Genomic DNA, 19,896 nt, shown 5'->3' on the forward strand with positions numbered 1-19,896 from the left:
TCCAGAAGGCAAATACTATTTACTGCAGAACCAATGAAAAGTGAAAATTGATTCAAATGACCTAGATTATCTGCAGAAATGTTTGGTGGTTTACAATAAAACCAATTTAAAACATGTTCAGTGTGTCCATACGGCATAGTTGTATCTTTCAGCAACAAACTTCCACTTTGATCAAAGATTTTATGCCGTCCTTTCAAGGAAAAGAATCACCAGCTCGGATAAGGCAAGAATGAGAAAGCAAACTGGCTGTGTGTGTTTGGAGGCATTCTACAAAAATAAAAGAGGCTAACACAGTGACACTTTATCATTTTGTAGAAATCATGAAAAAGCTAAATTAGGATTGACAGGCAAGGATTTTAACCCTGTTGCTCTAGAGGATAACATCAGTAAATAAATTCAGGTAAATCATAGGGTATTGGGTGACTTTCCTGTCATTTCCTTGTAAAGCCCAGTTTCTTCTATTTTAAAGCCCAGTTTCTTCTATTTCCAATTTCCTGTCAGAGATAAAGATAATTTAGCTTCCAAAGGTTTTCGATTTTGCCTGTCAAGTTTGCTGTTCCTTTGTGGTTTACTTCATTTGGTTGTTTGTAATTCTGAACTATTCATTTTTTTTCTTCTCTGTGAGGAGAAATATTCCACTAGCATCCCACTAGGCAAAGTGATTAACATTGAATAATGCCTTCTAATGTTTTCAGTAAATTAAGTAAACTTTTTTGGTTGGATCTGTAACAAATAGTTGTGCTATAAGAGAATAGAAAGCTACTAAAAAAGCTCTAATTTAAGATTGATAATTTGTAATTATTTCTCCATAATGATAGAGACATGGAAATGATGTTAGTTGTATTTGCAGAACAGCTAGACGTCAAGAACATCTGGTTTAAAAGGCAGCTGAAACATAAAATTGGAAGATTGAGTTTGAACAATAATACATAAAGGATAGATTGCTATTCACCACATAGAGGGGCCACTGCACTGCAGACAGGCACATGAGGAAGGAGGCTAGAAGTACGTCAACTTTCGGACAAAGCCCATCTTCAGAACTAGAAAACTTGCACCCACCCACATATGGCCACTGTCTCTGGTAGCTAAGGCCTGACTGTGGCTGCATCTGACACAAGCAGCTGTCTAGCTGGGCTGGGCAGAGGGAGGGGAGGGGAGGGGAGGGGAGGGGAGGGGAGGGGAGGGGAGGGAGGAGGTGGGATAGCAGCACAGAGGTGGGAGAAGTCACTAAGCTGCCTGCGGGAGCATGCAGGGATGTGGTGGGTGCAGTATTGGGAGGTTGTAGTGGGTAGGGAAATGGGGGTGGAAGGAGAGAAGTAGACAAGAGGAAAGTAATATTTAGGTGTATCGGTGGAACAGAAGCCATGCATAGTACTGAAAAGGGAGCAGAGAAGGGGATACACAGGTAAAGAACAGGGCTATTGAAGGTTAAGGCTTGGGGGGGGGGGGGGGGGGGTTGCAGGCACTTAGTGATTCACTGTAGAGACAAGGGCAGCTCATTTTGTATTTATCGCGAAGTAGGGGAGATAGTGCCACAGAGATGATATGTGAATTGGAGTGGCAATCATTAAAACAAAGGTGTTTTTCGCTGCAGCGGGATCTTCTCATGAAATTTCAATCACCAGTTTTCTCCTCCGATTGTGAAAACATTGTGTTGGCACCCACCTACATAGAGAGAAATGATCATCACGATAAAATAAGAAAAATCAGGACTCGCACAGAAAAATTTAACTGCTCATTTTTTCCACATGCTGTTCGAGAGTGGAATGGTAGGGAGGCAGTTTGAAGGTGGTTCATTGAACCCTCTGCCAGGCACTTTATTGTGAATAGCAGTGTAATCATGTAGACATAGATGTAGAGGTCCCACATTTTCAATCTAGAAAAGCTGGTGTTGATAGGAAGAATCCAGATGACACAAATTGTGAAGTAGTCATTAAGAAGCAGCACATAACGTTAGGAGGCATGTGCAGTAAGTGGGTGGTCCAGATGTCTTTTGGCCACAATTTGATGGTGGGTTGTTGGTTGTCATGCCCAAGTCGTAGTGGCACAATGGTTGCAGTTAGTTGGTAGATCACATGGCTGCTTTCACAGGTAGCCCTGCCTTTGATGTGGTAGGAGAGGCCAGCAGTAGTGGGAGGATGTAAGGGACTGGTCTTGATCTAGACGTGTTGCAGGAATAGGAGCTATGAGGCAAGGGGTTAGGAGAAGGGGTGGGATAGGTACAGTTGGAGGAGGACATTTTGTAGGTCATGTTGGTGACTGAATATGACTGTTAGAGGGCTGAAGAGGATATTTATAACTTTCAGTGCACAATGAGAGGTATTTGAAACACTGGTGGAGAATGTGATTCAGTTGCTCCAATGCTGAGTGGTACTGAGTGATAAAAGAAGTGCTCATTTGCAGCTGGACAGTGGGTACAGGGGGGTGGAGGGTAACTGATGAGGCAAGTATGGGTGATACATTTCTGCACAAAGTTGGGAGGGTAATCATGATCTGTGAAGGCCTCACTGAGACCTGCGGCATATTTGGAGAGAGACTGCTCATCACTACAGGGGCCGATGAACATGAGTGGCTAGGTGTATGGAAGACACTGTGGTGTGGAATGGATGGCAGCTGTTGAAGTGGAGGTATTGTTGGTGCTTAACAGGTCTGATGAGATGTAGGGTCTTATTTAGCCATCCTTAAGGTGGAGATCAATATCGGGAAAGGTGGCCTGTTAAGCTAAGAAGGACCAGGTGATACGAATGTGGGAGAAGGCGGTGTGGATCAAGAAGAATGTGTATAGGGTGTCCGCACCCTTGGTCAGATTATAAAGATGTAATAAGTGGATCTGAATGAGGTGAGGGTTTGGATTCAGGGTGGTTAGGAAGGGTTCTTCTAGATGACACGTGAATAGATCAGCATAGGATGGTGCTGTGCGGGTGTCCATTGCTTTTATATATGATGGTAGGTTATGGGCAATAGGCTAAAGGTGTTGGCCCACAAGAACATATTCTCTTTGTGGGGGCACAGTAATGGGTCACACTGGAGCAGCCTCGTTTGTCACGTTTAGGAACTTAATGAAGCATGTAGAAGGCAGGACTGTGTGAAATGTTGGGATGGACCTAAGGATTTGAGAAGGGACTGAAGATCCTAATTGATTTCTGGAGTAGGGTCACTGTTGCAAGGCTTTGTAGGTAGACATATCTGATAGCTGGTGGAGTCCTTCCACCAAGTAATCCCTGTAGTTCGTAACCCCAGTCATGGAGCTTCCGTCAGTACATAGGATTATAAGGTCAATGCCAGTTTTGAAGATGGTGGATTGAAGTTTTTTCTGCAGATGCGAGGTTTGTTTCCATGTTTTAAAGTGAAATACATGTTTATTTCTCACATACACAAAGTACTGTTAGAAGTAAATGTCATGTTAATGACAGGCAAAAAACCCTACTCATCTGAATTGGCTGTTCAATCTTACCTGCACAGTAAAGAAGGCATCATGGATAAAAGTGCAGGAACTTGAAAATCTAGAGATGAGATCTGAACAGCTGGTAGAGATTGGAAAAAAGATACCAAAATGTGATGTAGGAACTACAAAATACAAGTAGCACAGAATCAAGGAAGCCTTCGAAGGCCACCACAACAAGTATTGTTCATAAAATCAACTGCAGTAAGAGAGTTATGCCATGGTAAAAGGAAAATTTTCAAACAGCAACCAAAGAGACCAATTGTTGAAGAGAAGAGATGTAGAAATTAGAGGTGTATAAATCCAGAATGGTCATGGAAGAAATGGGAGGAAAATGATCAGATCAACTTTAAACTGTTGGAGATCAAAGCAGAGAGAACTTTTTCTTCTGTTGAAGAAAAAAAATACTAACAGACCTTCCTAAACAAACTAAAAGAGAACACCAAAAACCCATTATATCAAATGATCAGTGTTACTGAAGTGTGACAACTGCAGTGACTTTTGTTAAGAGTCCAGAGTGTTTTTTGGAAAGGAGAAAGAGTTTAAAAAGACTAGATTTAAAGTCATCCTAACTTTGTAATATAACACTGGAAAATTCTGGATGGAATACAAATAATGCAATTACGACATTAACAATCCACCACATACTGGATGTATTGAGTGGACACTGAATGTAAGCTTACAAAATTTTGTTCTTCTTCACACTCACTTCTATACACCATACTTATATTGATGTGGCACTGCAGTCTGATTTGGGTGTCTGGTTGTGTTGCATGCAACAGCTGCAATGAAAGAGGATTAGGGAGGGCAGAAAGGGAAGAGTGAGGAGAAGAGCTGTGAGGTGTAGAAACTCTAAAGAAAAAAAAATGGAATGGAAGTGAACTGCCAGAACCATGGGTCCATTACACTTCTGTGTGATAGATTTAAAATAATGGGATTTGCCATGGAACATACCAGCCTAAGAAATAATATAATGATTTCAGAAGAAAGAGGGAAACTACAAATTTAATATTTATGTATGAAGATGGTATCTGTGCTTTCAGAGTTAAGGCTCACCAGCCATTTGACCATCTTCTTTTGTGCAGATGCGCAAACAGTGCCCGAACTCTTAAAGGAATCGGCAGTAAAGCCGCGAGTAATGAGTATAATGGGCAGGGGCACTATGAATATAGTGCGGGACAATAAGTTGCGAATGTGGGTCTCATGGGAAGCATGCCAGAGATAAGTCCCTGCAGTCGCACTATCCTCTATGTCCTCAGTGGCTCATATGGATACAGTGTCTGCCATGTAAGCAGGAGATCCCGGATTTGAGTACCGGTCGGGACACACATTTTCAACTGTCCCCATTGACTTGTATCAATGCCTGAATGCAGTTCAGGGTATTCATTTCATTGTAAATTTAATATTTGCTGTAAGGATGAGACAGTGATATACTGAGAGAAAAGAAAACTTATTTGTTTAGAAATAGAAACATAGGGTTTAATATCATGTTAATTAGAGATGGAGCACACGTGTGTAGGCCAAGGATGGTATGGTAAACTGACCATTGGTCTTGTGTTTCTCAAATGAAAAATTGTGGCATTCATCTTAATAAGTTTAAGGAAATTAATGAAAACATAAATCTGATGAGGACTAGAAAGTCTACAGTTTTCCTGTATCCAGTGTTACAATCAGTGTGCCACTTTGCTTGGTTATGTGGTATAGAAAAAATCTATGACAGTGTACAAAGGAAAAAAAAAAATTAGAAATTACTCAAGAATAAGAATTCATAAAGACAAAATGCCATACTAACAGTGACACAGTTTTGTCTAAATAGATTATGGGTACTTGAATGATGATGATGGCTGAAATATTGGTAGTTGAGAGCATCAGAAACTGCTCTGATGGGTTTAAACTCTTGCCTTCACAGATGATGCAGTGACATGAGCTGACATAGAAGCAGAAGTGTAACAGAAACAAAGTGACTGCAATGACATATTCAAAACTTTTGCTCTCCAGATATGTCACGCAAAAAGGAAGGCATTTACAATCAGATGATCACTTTAAATAGAGAGAAAAATGGGTGGAACAAATTCACTAATTCCATTATCTGTATAGTGCAGTAGTAAACCATAGCCAATCCATAGAATAGCACTAGAAACAGTGTAGAAAAGATCATTCTTATGAGAAAGCCAATTCTGGATGAGTAAAAGGAGCCCATTAAAATTTGTGAAACTGCTCTAGAAAAATTTTTATAAATGTATTACCACAAATGATCCCGAATCACATTTAAACTGGCACACACAGCACTGAAACAATAACTTATGTCATCTTTCTGGAAATGGCTCTGAGCACTATGGGACTAAACTTCTGAGGTCATTAGTCCCCTAGAACTTAGAACTAGTTAAACCTCACTAACATCACACACATCCATGCCCGAGGCAGGATTCGAACCTGCGACCGTAGCGATCTCGCTGTTCCAGACTGCAGCACCTAGAACCGCACAGCCAATTCGGCCGGCTTTCTGTAAATACTTAAGACATAGATATCTGGGCATGAATTTTAATCAGTCACTACTGTACGTCAGATCTGAATTTACTAGTATTAATATGACTAGTATTAATATGCTAAGGTGCCTAGCAAAAGTATAGGGGAGGGAAAGGATCCACTTTGGTACAACAAACATATTAGGAAGTTGCTGAGAAAGCAGAGAATTTTGCACAGTCGTTTTAAACGTAGTTACTGCCCCGCTGACAAACAGAAATTATGCGAAATGAAAGCAGCTGTCAGAAGGACAATGAGAGACTCTTTTAACGAATTTGAAAGCAATATTTTATCTGCAGATTCTAAAAATAACACCAAAAAATTTTGTACGTACGTAAAATCTATGAACGCTACAAATAATTCAATACCTTCTCTTGCTGACAGTACAGGTAATGTAACTGATGATGATAAACAGAAAGCCAAAATTCTAAACCTAGCTTTCAAAAACTCGTTTACGATAGAGGACTGCAGCACCATTCCCCCTTGCAATTATCGAACAAATGAAAGGATGGCTGACATAGTGTTTAGTGTATCTGGGATTGTAAAACAGTTAAGATCCTTAGATGCCAGAAAGACATCTGGCCCAGATGGTATCCTCGTAAGATTTTATGTAGACTACGCTACAAATATAGCTCCATTCTTATCCGTCATCCATCAGAGATCAATGGAACGGCAGAAAGTTTGACGGGACTGGAAGGAGGCCCAGTTCATAGTAATCTATAGAAAGGGTAGACATTCGGATGCACATAATTACTGGCCAATTTCACTGACATCGATTTGTTGTAGAATCATGGAACATATTTTGTGTTCAGACTTAATGACCTTTCTAGACTCTGAGAAGCTCATCTGCAGAAGCCAGCACGGTTTTAGGAAACAGCGGTTATGCGAGACACAGCAGGCCCTCTTTGTATATGATATACCGGCTCCCAGGTTGATGCCGTATTTCTCGACTTTCGAAAGGCGTTGGACTCAGTTCTGCACTGTCCCTTGCTACAAAAAGTGCGCGCTTACTGTCTATCCAATGACATATGCGATTGGATAGAAAGTTTTCTAACAGACAGCAGTATGTCGTCCTGAACGGGGTAACTTCAACAAAAACAAGAGTAACTTCAGGTGTGCCCCAGGGCAGCGTAACAGGTCCTCTGCTTTTTACGCTTTACATAAACGATCTGGTTGATGGTATTGACAGCGGCCTTAGACTGTTTGCCAATGATGCTGTAGTCTATAGGAAAGTAGTATCACACGAAAGTTGTGAACAAATCAATGAGGATTTGCAGAAAATAAATGTATGGTGTAATGACTGGCAGTTATCTCTCAATATTAGAAGTGTAACCTACTGCGTATAACAAGGCGAAAATCCCCATTAATGTATGAGTACAAAATAAATAATCAGTCTTTGGAAGTGGTAACATCCGTCAAGTATCTGGGTGTGACTATTCGAAATGATCTCAAATGGAATGATCAGATTACAGAAGTAACGGGCAAGGCGAACTCTAGATTGCAGTTTATTGGTAGAATCCTGAAGTGATGCAGTCCTTCAACAAAGGAAATAGCTGACAATACGTTAGTTCATGCAATCTTAGAGTACTGTTCATCTGTATGGGACCCTTACCAGTTGGGTCTGGTTCAAGAGTTTGAGAAGGTCCAAAGAAGAGAGGCAAGATTCGTGACTGGTACATTTAGCCATCGTGAGAGCATTACAAATCTCATAGGGAGGTTGAAGTGGGACACACTTACAGATAGACGGCGCGCTAAACGGAAGGCGCTGCTCACTAAATTCCGAAATCCGATCTTCACCGAGGATGTAGAGTATATTACCACCAACTTTCAAATCGTGTAATGATCATCATTCAAAGATAAGGGAAATAAGAGCTCATACTGAGATGTACAGACAGTCATTTTTCCCTTGTGCGATCCGCAAGTGGAACGGGGGAGGATGACTTAGGTGCGAATTGTGCCCTCTGCCATACACCGTTTGGTGGCTAGGGGAGTAGAGATGTAGATGTAGATGTAGAATACACTTGTATTGAAGCAAATATTTTATACGTAAGGGACATGAGGGCTGCGACTGTTGATAAATACAAATAAACAAGTTTCTGCATCACCTGGATAAATGTGTTACAACTGAAAAAATTGGTTGTAGCTGTTCATTGCTTTTCTGATAGCATCAAGGATGCAGCTTCTGTGCAGGTATAACTAATGTTGTGGTCTGAATGTAAAATGTCTGTGATATTGTAATTGTGTTTATTTAGTAAATATTTTAGAACAAAATGAACAAACCTTGCAATGAAACATGAAATTTATCATTTATTTGTCAGTTAACTTTCAAATAAGCTTCTACATTTGCCTAGAAATACAGTAACATATTTTTAAGAAAAATTACTCCCAATATGAATCTTACATGCAGATAAAGATAGATAAAAATATGTTCTGCTAACAAATCCATAAGAAGAGGAGCCAAATGGACAATTACATGAATATTACTCATTCTTTATAGAGCAAAGCAAAAGAAAAGATAGGAAGAAACAAAATTACTTAGAAGTAATATTGGCAATTCATCTGTTGACCCCCTCAGGCACTGGAAATGCACCAAATTAATAAAATTTTATTTCTCTCTCTCTCTCTCTCTCTCTCTCTCTCTCTCTCTCTCTCTCTCTTTCTCTCTTTCCAGGAGCATATGCTACTTATGTATTCTAATACTAAATAACCCCATTTTCTCCAGGACTTTCCCCTTTTTTACTGGAGGAAAGAACGACTTCTTATAAATTGTCTTTTTTGTAATTCTCTTAGTTTGCACATATACCTGCTATTGATAAATACACTGACTGAAAAAAAGTGAAGCACCCAGAAGATAGGTTGAATGCCAGTGTAATTTAATACATGTACACACCATTGGTGAGTACGTAAACGATTAGTTGGAGTTGTTTATGACTGGTAGATGGCCATCAGAGTGCATTAGTGTAGTTTGTGTTTATTATTGTTACCAGGTTTGGTAAGATATATAAGGGGTGTTAACAATGTTAGATATTGAGTGATCATGGTGAAGGACATGGAAATGTTGCATACTCGCGTGAGACAGCATTATCAGTACCTGACAAGAGTCCAAAAAGGGCCTCTTTGTGGATCTCTGTTTTGTTGAAAGGTTGAATATCCATATTTGTGGGGCATTCGGAAGTGAAAGTGGCCCTGCTGTAGGGATGTCAGAGCAGGCATAGTAGTCCACCATGTCTGACCACCACAAGGGAGGAACACTGTGTTGTGGGAGGTCAAGTGCATCACAATCCTTTCACACTTGGGTGCCTGCCATCTGGAAACCCGTAGTTGACTCCCTGCAACATTCTGTGTCATCCTGCACGATTGCTCGGAGACTAGCAGCAGCTGGACTAGGGAATTATTGTCCCACACATAGGCTGCCGTGAATCCCACAACACAAAAGGCTGCATTTGGAGTGGTGCCTTAATCGGGGAGCATGGACTGTTGATGAATAGTATCATATTATGCTCAACAAAGATTTGCAGTATGTATTACCTCAAATGACCATCGTCAGTAAGCACGGCGGCGACCTGAGGATAGATCCTATTCTTCCAATGTTTTGGAGAGGTGTAGAGTGTTACTACTGGTGTGATGGTGTGGGTAGCCATCAGTTAAGACTTAAGTTCACAGCTGGTAGTGACTGGGATAACTCTGACAACACATTGTCACAGACATCCAGCATCCTCGTGTTAACTCTCATGCAACACTATCGAAGTGCGATTTTTTGACTTGACAATAATCATCCACACGTGTTACATGTCTATGTGATACTGAGGTACTCCTGTGGCCAGGAAGATCTCCAGATCTGTCTGCAATAGAACACAGGTGGGACCAGTTTGGACATCAACTCTATCTTGGAGCCAAGATATCGAGGATCAGTTGTGGGCCAACTTGTCTCAGGTGAGAAGAAAACGGCTTAGACACTCTTCCCAACCAAATTTGTCCGTGCATCCAGGCCAGAGTGGGTGCAGTGTGGTACTAATAAGTGCTCATACTGCCCAGTTATTTGTAAATTGCACTTGATCTTGTAATCATTGAAATAACATCACAAACTCTCTCAATCAATGAAGCTTCATTTTGTTTCCTTCCACACTTCCGGGTGTTTCACATTCCTAGTCAGGTAGTATGTAACATTTGATATAACATCTACCTTTCTCTTGTTTAAAGTGCTTCTGCTACTTACGTCTGTAGTTTTATTACTTTTATTACTTTTGAGAGAGAGAATAATATTGAATGAATACTTTAAGATACCAGTTGAAATGGAGACTAGATAAAAAACTAAGAATGTTGTATAAAATCGAATGGAGCTTGTAAATAGTAGTTCTTAATTCTCAAGAATCACAAAATATACCATAACTTAAATGTTATTCTTACTATCATTTCCTCCACAAGCAGGTTTGCTTGTAGATTTCTTTCAGCTGCATCTCTCATATGTACTAATTCACCGAGTTCTTTCTTTCTTCCTTCCCTTGCCAGAAGTTCCTTGGTTTCCCCACTAAATAGTCATCAAACACTATTAAAATAATAATTTAATGTATAATGAGAAAACTTAGGAAATATAATTAATCTTTTAAATACATTTTTAGGTAAAAACCATCAACAGTTCCCAGCTATTTTTTTCACTCTAATACATACCTTATTGTTACATGCTAACGCCACTGATAAAACCGGCAGTACGCAAGAAAAGTGTTGAAAAGGAAAAATTGCTCAATCCCAGTGACATTTTAAATATATGGACACGTCTTTCAAATTCGCTCACAAATTTCTGTGCAAAGGTCCTCAAAGTGTCACTTCATGGAGAACATGTAAATACAGTCTCTTTCAACAAAACCAGTTTAAAATATAATGAATGTAAATGAAAGTTAAACGGGTAGATCACAAACCTATTTGAGACAACATAGGGAAATACTCAAAACGTTAAAGCATGAAAGTGAAGTTGAAAAGGAGAGGAAGTAGTTTGATAAAAAGTGACTATCTTTTCAAGATTTTACTTCATTTAAACTTGCCTTTACTGTGATGCTTTTGAATTCATTAAGTGATATCTGCTAAATACTCACTGCCGCTGACTTTGAAGCAAAGCTTGAAAATTATTGATGAAACGTACAACTTCTAAGCTGTGAATTACTTAAATTTATAAAAGTAGACCCTGCTTACATTGTGTGAAGTCATACAGGCGTAACAAATGGAAATGAATTATACGTTTGGGTATACAGAGATCATAGTCACAAGTAGCTGTTGTTGGCAGAGTAGACTGTTCATACTAGGCATGTTTGGGAGGCTGATGTAATGACATACAGTTGTAATAGTGCACAAAACTATTAAGGTTTCAAGAATCTGGAATCACTGCAGCTATAGCTTGGTAGTTGCTTTACCGCCATAAATTTTTAAAAAATTGCTGTTATTGTTTTTTTATCAACATTTATTTTGTAGCATCATTCACAGCAAACACCAACTTTGCGTTAAGTGTCAGTTGACAAAATAGAAATCCAGCAGTTGTTGGAATGGATGACTTTGTATCCCTGAAACCATAAACAAGAAAGATTTTCAAGATGTTGAATGGGGAAAAGAAGGCAGCTGAGCTTAAGAAATAGCCTTTATCTATAGCATAAAATAACTCGTGTTTGTGTGTTCTGGAAAATTTTGTGCATGCACTCATTTGCTGCAAGGAAGTGGAATGGTTTAGTCAGACAATACTAAGTTGAACAACAAACTGAAAATAATATCCCACTAATTCAACACACAGAGTCCCATCACGATGAATCAGTGCAGCTTTATATCTATCACTGATACAAAAAAAGTTGTACTGATTCTATTGACAGAGGATTCACTGTTGGTCTACCTATGCTGTACTGTACATAAGTAGGCACTTGCTATAATTCAGTAACTTTATCGTACATTATGTAATCTTACTAAAACTAGTGAATACCAACAAAGGAAATGGGTAACTGAGGGTAAAAAAAAAAAAAAAAAAAAAAAAAAGTTCTTGTGCACTTTATGATTTGACAGCAATTTCAAATGATGCACAGTCAGAAATAAAAACAAGACCCATAGATAATGATGCATAAGAGGCAAAATATGTAACAGTAAGGAAAATGGGTTTTGCACAAGATTCTTTTAAAAACTAATAAACATACTGACATGTAAAAATTATAAGAAGTATATAGACATTCCATTCTATCTCCTCCACTTTAAATTACTCTTAATGGATATCTTTCACATAGTTGATTCATCCGTGTGAATTATGACTGCCTGCAGGATTGGAGTCATAGTTGCAATGAAATGACAAGATTACATGTGGTAGCCCATTCATTTTAGTGAGTTGCCATGATAGGAGGCACCTATGTCTCCCTTTGTAGTCTCATTCAAAGTGCAACTGAGAAAAGCATACTTTAAAAAGGGGCTAAACAGATTTGAGACAGCATTGTGTAGGCCCATCCATTACTAGTTCACACTACTTTCGTGTGAAACAAATGAATTTAGTTCAAAGTTTTGCTGGTTGCTTAAGCATTTAATTTGGTTTCACATTTACATAGTTTTACAGCTTCATTTAAGGAACTAACAAAGATGACAATACTACATGCACACATGTGAGAAATAGATCAGTAAGTGGCATTACCAGTTCTCTAAACTTCATTTTAAAAAATCAAAACGCCACACTTCATGGTGTAAGCCGTAACAGAACAGTAGTCCTCCTCTATATTCCATATTATGTTGATGCCTTTTAGTACACTTGGTGTGACGAGGTGCAAAGTTTGTTCAGTGTGATAATACAAAGTTCTTGGGGGTGAACATTAAGTTTTTTTGTCTCATATGGAGAATGTAGACCAGATACAGTGTCAAATGGACCAGATACAATGTCAAATGCTTTGACTTTGGCGACAACGAATGACTACATTTCTCTGAATGACCACCTGTCAGCACACTATGAGGGTCAAAATTGGAGACTTGGGTGTTCATCATCCAAAAGTGAGCTGACCATTAACATTTTTACTTTGTCCTACCTGGAAGGTTTAAAATTTTCTTTGTCATGCAAACTTTGCAGAATGGTCATTCTGCTTTCTCCTGTACTCTCTTATCGTAGTTGCAAACTATCTGTGTTCCATCTTGGGTAATGTCATTTTATTCACAATACTATTTCATGTTGTCTATAATCTCATGTAAATTTTCTTTACAACATACCTTATGAACCAATCATCTCAGTTCTTGCTTACATACGGAAGGCTCATATTTCTTCTTGTTTGGTATTAGGATAGTGTTTTGAAATACTGACACTGCAGTACATTTTATTTGGGTCTTGAAAATGACAGCCTCAACAAAATACAGTAGTTAATATCATCTTTACAAAAAGAAAATAATGTAACATAAATTTATCGCTGTCTGGAAGCTGCCCATAAATGACATTCACCAACATATTTTAATGTTCCTTTGGTGTGGACGCCATTGGAGTGCAATTGGAGAAGGTAATGCACAAAACTTTTTACTATCCATTGTGCCTTTGTTGATAGATTTTGAAACTGAAGATGGTGAGTCAGATGGAACAAGCAACACAGCTGCTTTGTGGAGGGAGGAAATACGGAAGAGATATGAGCAGGAATCCCAGTTCATTGCTGAGCTCCGAGCCAGGAATCTGGGAAATGGTCAAGAATTTGAGGAGAAGGTTTGTTCTGTTAGTTACCACTGAATGTGAAATCGCTTTCACTACTTCATGTCCTTATTCTTCTTTATTTTATATGTGCCAGGCATCAAATGAAGCAAAAGGTGCGGGTGATGAGTCTGACTATGAACAACGACAAAATGTAAGTGTATCATAAAAACATGTCTAAATTCTTATTGTAGAGATTTAGCTTTAATTGTGGAACATTAGCTTGCTCAAAATGAAGTGCTACGGTATAATTAATTCTAGATTGGCTCTTTTCTAACAGATGATAGGTTTTTAAGAAAACCTATCAAATGTTTTTGGGATACTTAGGAGTTAAAAAAGCCACAATCTAAGTTTTGATAAATCTTTTTAATGTCTTTAGCAATCTGATGCATTTCCCTGTGCCGTCTCAGAGGTGGAGGCAATCACAGTTACATAACATTCCTCAGTAACAGAAAAATATAAATTTTATAAAAGTTCCTAATTACAGAAAAATTACTGTAGTTAAGGTGGAATACAGCATGCATATGAATGTAAATGAGCTGCATTTAACTTTTTATTTTAGGCTTGCAAATGACTGAAGTTACCAGCAAAATGAAAAGAGCTCCTTAATCATCTCAGTGACAACCTACTGCACCCCTGTCATCAGCAACCTTATAACACATTGAAAAATGAAATAAGAAATGTTGCTGTTGAATATTATGCATGCCACAATATGAACACCTGACTGTCACCACTTGCACAACAGATTTGTGAAATCCAGTTGCTGTTCTTCACACTGGAAGCAATCATCAATTAAAAGATTAAATACTAATCAAAGTTGTGGCACATAATTACAAATGACTACAGTTCAAACACATGTTTTATTAATATTGAGAAAGAGTGAAAAACAAAACTTGTACTTACTGTTGGAGTGAGTGGCACTTCAGTTTCCTCATGTATTAAAAATAATTGATACCACTGAAGTTGGCAAACTTTCACCAAACCACCATGGGGTGCATACATCCTTTAGACTCTCAGTTGCTAATGATTCCAGTGTACCTTTCAAGTGACATTACTAATTTCACTTTATTAGAGTTGTATTTAGAAATACAATACCAATGAACATATAAAACTTGTAGCAGTACCCCAGTTGTATTAAAGATATCTCTATAAATCAAGCTGACTGTACCACATGCTACTCTCCCAAAAATACCAAAGTAAATGCTGAATCATAACCAAGGTACCTATCTAACTTCAGGAAATCCTTAGCAAATCTGACACCTGCCCCTTCCCCTCTATACAAAAGGCATTCACAACAAGATAAGAACGAGGAGTTGTCACACAAAGTGCTGCCCTTCAGCCACTTACAGCTCCAAAATTAGCCTTGTGTCCTTTAATATCACAAAATATGTATCTTGAACACTTTCCAGTATTCTGTTTTTATTGTGAAACACAAAACTTCAGTTTCAAAAGCTCATGCATGTGTGTGATTTATTGTGGGGTACAGTAATAGAATTCTCAGTCACCATAATACTGATTTTTCACATCTCAGTTTACTATTTTCAGAGTTTATAAAATGAAGAATTATTAGATGGGTAATGTAATTTAATAGACTGATATTTCATTGCATTAATATTTCCTCCAGGCCAATAGAGTTTTAATTGATACGGTAAATTTCCAGGCCTTGCGCAGGAGAGCAAGCGGCCTTACAGACGATGACAGCTATAAGGAAGATGATGACTCATACACTCGTACAGATGATGATGATGGTGGTTCAACAGATTGGGAAGAAGCCATGAAACGTTGGGTTAATCGATAAGAGTTCAGTTTTTATAAATATTCTTTCGAATTGTTGAGTTACTCTCTTGGAACAAAAATGTGTGTACATCATATTGATAATGACTGCTGTTAAGCTGGTATGTTGCAGATACAAAGTAAGCTTCTGAGATTACATATCCACTGCTGAAAGCACAATGCGTCAACAGTGGTATAAAAAAAAAGTTCTTTCAGCTGTAATGTAATATGACACATTCTGGAAAGGCACAACACTTTTAATTGGTCTGTTCAGTGAGGATATTAATAAGACGTTTTGAGTTTATTCATAATTTTGTGCCTCACTGAAATTAATTTTAATTTTTTTGCAAGTTAATGATGCTGTCTGAGACGAGATAAAGCACTAACTTTCACACATGCATATCAGTATACACCTATCATTTATTTTAGTTACAGTAAAAGAGGGAGCAATGTAAAGGGCACCAATAGTGAACTCTCTGCAGTTAGTACTTTTGGCAAGAAAACTGAGGGTTCTGCCAGTCTGAATAGATTAAAATAGAAATAATAGACACAAAATACATTCTCTGAAATATTTTCTAAAGAACATGTCCATTTAGTCAGCACTGTGTGCTAGGAATAATGGTTTGATATTATTAGGTGCTAGTAATCTCACTTTCCTATACTGAATATTTGTTTAGTTAAAAGATGATCACAACAGATCATTATTAATTATTTCAAAAATATGTTATATGACACTCAACTAATGTGGGCATTGCTGATGCTTGCACTTTTTTTGGATATATTTGAGCAACACATTGCTCACACAAATAGTGTTATATAATATAAATGATATGAAGCATGACCTTTTCATATCTTAACGAGTGACAAATCATCATAGTTAAGTTACCTCCAGATTCAAGTATATGAAAGTGATTTAAACTGGTTAATAAAAATCAAATAAAATAGGAAGGAAGACCAATTACACATTCACGACTGCACCTATTTCCTTCCAGTAACAGAGCAAGAAATACATACCTTTTATTCTAAGTTCTCGGTACATGAATTCTACATTAGAAGAAGCTAGTGTCACCATGGTGTGGGGAAGTACTCACACAATTGCGAACATCGATGTGCTTACTCTCCAAGGTGCAGTCAAAAAACTGTGAAATGTCTCAAAGAAGACTTGCGTGCCTCAACCTGATGCATACAGGTTACTGCCAAGTGAAACACACAGAGATGATCGTTATATAATTTCAGGTGATACTGTTGAAGCACAGTAGGTTAAGTTGTAAATATTTTGCTGTGCGATAGAAATGCCATACAAACGAGAGAAGCTTTAGTGGATACAAATCCAGTTCCTAAGACATTTCATTATTTAAACTATATGATGGATTCACCACTAAAATCAAGTACTGCGAAAAAAATCAGTTCTTGGGAATATCCTTGTCCACATTACAAACTTGGAGCAATGAAAGCTATTATGGGCATGTTTCATACTCTTCTCCATTATTGAAAGAAAATTTTATTTTTCGATCCATAGCTATCACTACCAGAAAAATATTATGGGCAGTTTTCCACTTCTTCTTACAAGACACTCTGCATTCAAATAGATCAGTATTTCCTCACTGCTTCCTTCCTGCTCAAACTGAAACTCTCTAATAACTTATTTCATAAATCGTTCTAGTCTGACTGCACTATCCTCAATCGTGTGTGGGGAACCTAGCACCAATAATGGATCTAGGGGAATGGGCAATGTAGAATGGACTTCATATAACACTCTATTTTTTTGTATAAATGAGGTAAAACACAATGGAAATTAACACCTGAGTTTGGGACATGACAGAAACAAAAATGTGTAAGTGAACGGAAGACACACACAAAGGCAACATAATTAACAGCCTGTACATAATGAAGGTGAATTTTGAAATATGTTAATCTGCAGTTTTGCCTCTGAAAATTGAAATATGAATAAAGGTCAATTGGCACAAAATACTGATCAGATTTGTGCACCTGTCTATTTAAGTAAATTTCATATTGCTAGAGTCTGCGAAGTGTACAGATATCTACATGAAATTGTTCTTTTGGGTAAAAATTTATTCACTCTTTTTTTTGCTATTAATCATTTACTTCAAAAAATGTTCTCTAGGTGTCAGCTATCATGTACACAAATACTTCTAATTATGTGGAAGTTGTTTACATCTCAATTTATGGCTTAGTTCAATTACTAGGACATTAATGAATTTGGGCCTAATTGTTGAATTTCAGTGTCTATACTGTGTAATGCACCTTTATTTTAAAAAAAAAAGTTGTACAGAGAAAATTTTTTTTTACTTTTGGCCAATTCAGTGCTCTTCTGCCGTATGAATGGCCTTCAAAACTGATTTTAATATTTCTATGTTCTCCAAAGAGCCAGATGTTTAATCCCTGTTTCTGCTAAAGCAGCTGATTGCACATAACAGGAAAGGCACGATGGGTATTCTCCAACATCGACATATATGTTACAGGTTTTGTTTGCTTTGTATAATACTTTTCAAAACACTTCTCCTCTTAGTAGTATGTGGCACACTAAGGTTGGGTAGTTCCTGATTTCATGGCTTACAGTAAAAATAAATTTACAGCTGCAAGGCAGTCCAGGAGAGGGACCTTTCAATTTATTCATGTGCACCAACCTGATTTACTACAGGGAAGGCACTATAGGTGTACACGAGAAGAAAGAATGAATTAAAACTACGAACTGTGAAGCTTTGTATAGTTTGTCAGTCAATCATACTGGCATGTAGATCTATGAAAATGTAAATATATATATAAATGTAAGATCTGTGTAATTGCTTTGTAGATTGTCTGCACATGACGAACTATTATATGTAACAAACCTCTACACTGTTACCAGTCCAATTTATTGTAAGTGTAAACTGTATTATATAATGGCACTATTTTATTGTGGATGGTGTAAAATATATTTTAAAATGGAAAAACTGTGGTGGACTACTTTTTTAAAAATCTCCTATGGCAGATGTAAGTATGAGCAGCTTGTAATAAGTTCGTATGTTGGTAAAAGGAGGGGAGGGGGAATCACTTGTGTTTCTCATCAAACAATACTATTCATGGAATGTATGCTTGTGTAGGCTTTACTTATGCATATTCTTTTACACAGTTTTGAGCTATAACAACAAATCTCGAACATTTTTAAGATTGCTTACCTATGTGTTTCAGAGCTAACAGACAATTAAAACACAAGAATATACCTCAAATTAGAAATTCGAGGTTGGAATATCAACAATATTATGGAAAGAAAAAAAACACACACACACACACGACTGCTATTTCTGCCCAACCAGAGTGCAATTGCAGTGCAGTGGATAGCAGGGTACGAGTGGGGGGGGTAGAGAAGTGAGTGTTGCCTGGCAGAGTATGCAGAGACAAGACTGGGAGGCTGTGGGAAAGGAGCAGAGAAGGGGTAAGGACCAGTGGTTGCATTGGCGGAGAGTGACACACAATGAGGTTGAGGGACATGAATTGGCTAGACGGAGAGGGGGGGGGGGGGGGCGCAGGAACTGTCGAGTGGAGCGTGTGGGGACAGGGGGTTGTCGTAGGTTTAGGCCAGGATGATTTCGTGAACTGAAAATGTGTTTTAAGGATAACCCCCATCTGTGCAGTTCAGGAAAGTTGGTGGTGAAGCAGAGGACCAAAACTGCCCAGGTTGTGAAGCAGCCATTGGAATCAAGCATATTATGTTCAGCTGCATGTTGTGACACAGGGTGATGCACTTCATTCTTGGCCACAGTTTGGCAGTGACCTTCCATCCTGCTAGACAGCTGGTTGGTAGTACAACAAATATAAAAAGCTGTGCAATGATTGCAGCAGTGCTGGTATATGACATGGCCTCTTCACACATCCCCAATTCTTCCACCACCCCCAGACTGAAACAACTGAACTACTTCCTTCATCAGGGCTTTGATTATCACAATCATTCCCTGAAATGAGGGTCATCCTACCAATAGCCTTCCCATCCCTCCTCAAGTGGTGTTCCATCACCCAACCAACCTTCACTACTTCCTAGTCTATCCCCATGCCACTCAGTCTCAACCCCTTACCAAAGGGAGCATATCCATATGGAAGACCCAAATGTAAGACCTGCCCAATCCACCTGTGAAGCCATCCATGTCATTTGCCACCAGGATAAATGGCTACCACCAAACTGTGGTCAAGAGCAAAGTAGACCACCCAGCAGCACAACAAACAGCTGCTTTACAACCCAGGACATCTGGATCCTCCCCTCCACCACCAGCTTTTCTGAACTGCACAGATGGGAGTTATCCTTAATATACATTCTCCACTCCCAAAATTATCCCATCATCAACCTATAGTAACTCACGGTCCTCACATCCTCCACCCAACAGTTTTTGTACCCCCCCACCCTCCTCGTGTGTCACTCTCCGACAATGCACCCACCAGTCTTCACCCCTTCTCTGCTGCTCCTCCTCCTCCTCCTCCTCCTCCTGGC

The 19,896-nt window shown here is 38.5% G+C and overlaps 1 protein-coding gene across 8 annotated transcripts in view; it reads left to right on the forward strand.

The window, feature by feature from the left end:
* The window catches only part of LOC124619437 (dystrobrevin beta), a 611,344-nt gene extending 592,706 nt beyond the window's left edge, over window positions 1–18,638 (forward strand). For 4 of the 8 annotated variants that reach the window (XM_047145814.1, XM_047145821.1, XM_047145816.1 and 1 more), the window contains 3 exons: window positions 13,504–13,655; window positions 13,738–13,794; window positions 15,301–18,636. In XM_047145814.1, the coding sequence (XP_047001770.1) occupies window positions 13,504–13,655; window positions 13,738–13,794; window positions 15,301–15,438 (347 nt within the window). In that variant the 3' untranslated portion in view covers window positions 15,439–18,636. Of the gene's footprint in view, window positions 1–13,503; window positions 13,656–13,737; window positions 13,795–15,300 lie in introns of all 8 variants that reach the window. The other 4 variants (XM_047145819.1, XM_047145822.1, XM_047145818.1 and 1 more) reach the window with 2 other exon arrangements.
* The last annotated feature ends 1,258 nt before the right edge of the window (window positions 18,639–19,896 follow it).

Source organism: Schistocerca americana, chromosome 6, assembly GCF_021461395.2.
Source record: "Schistocerca americana isolate TAMUIC-IGC-003095 chromosome 6, iqSchAmer2.1, whole genome shotgun sequence".
Lineage (NCBI taxonomy): Eukaryota > Metazoa > Arthropoda > Insecta > Orthoptera > Acrididae > Schistocerca > Schistocerca americana.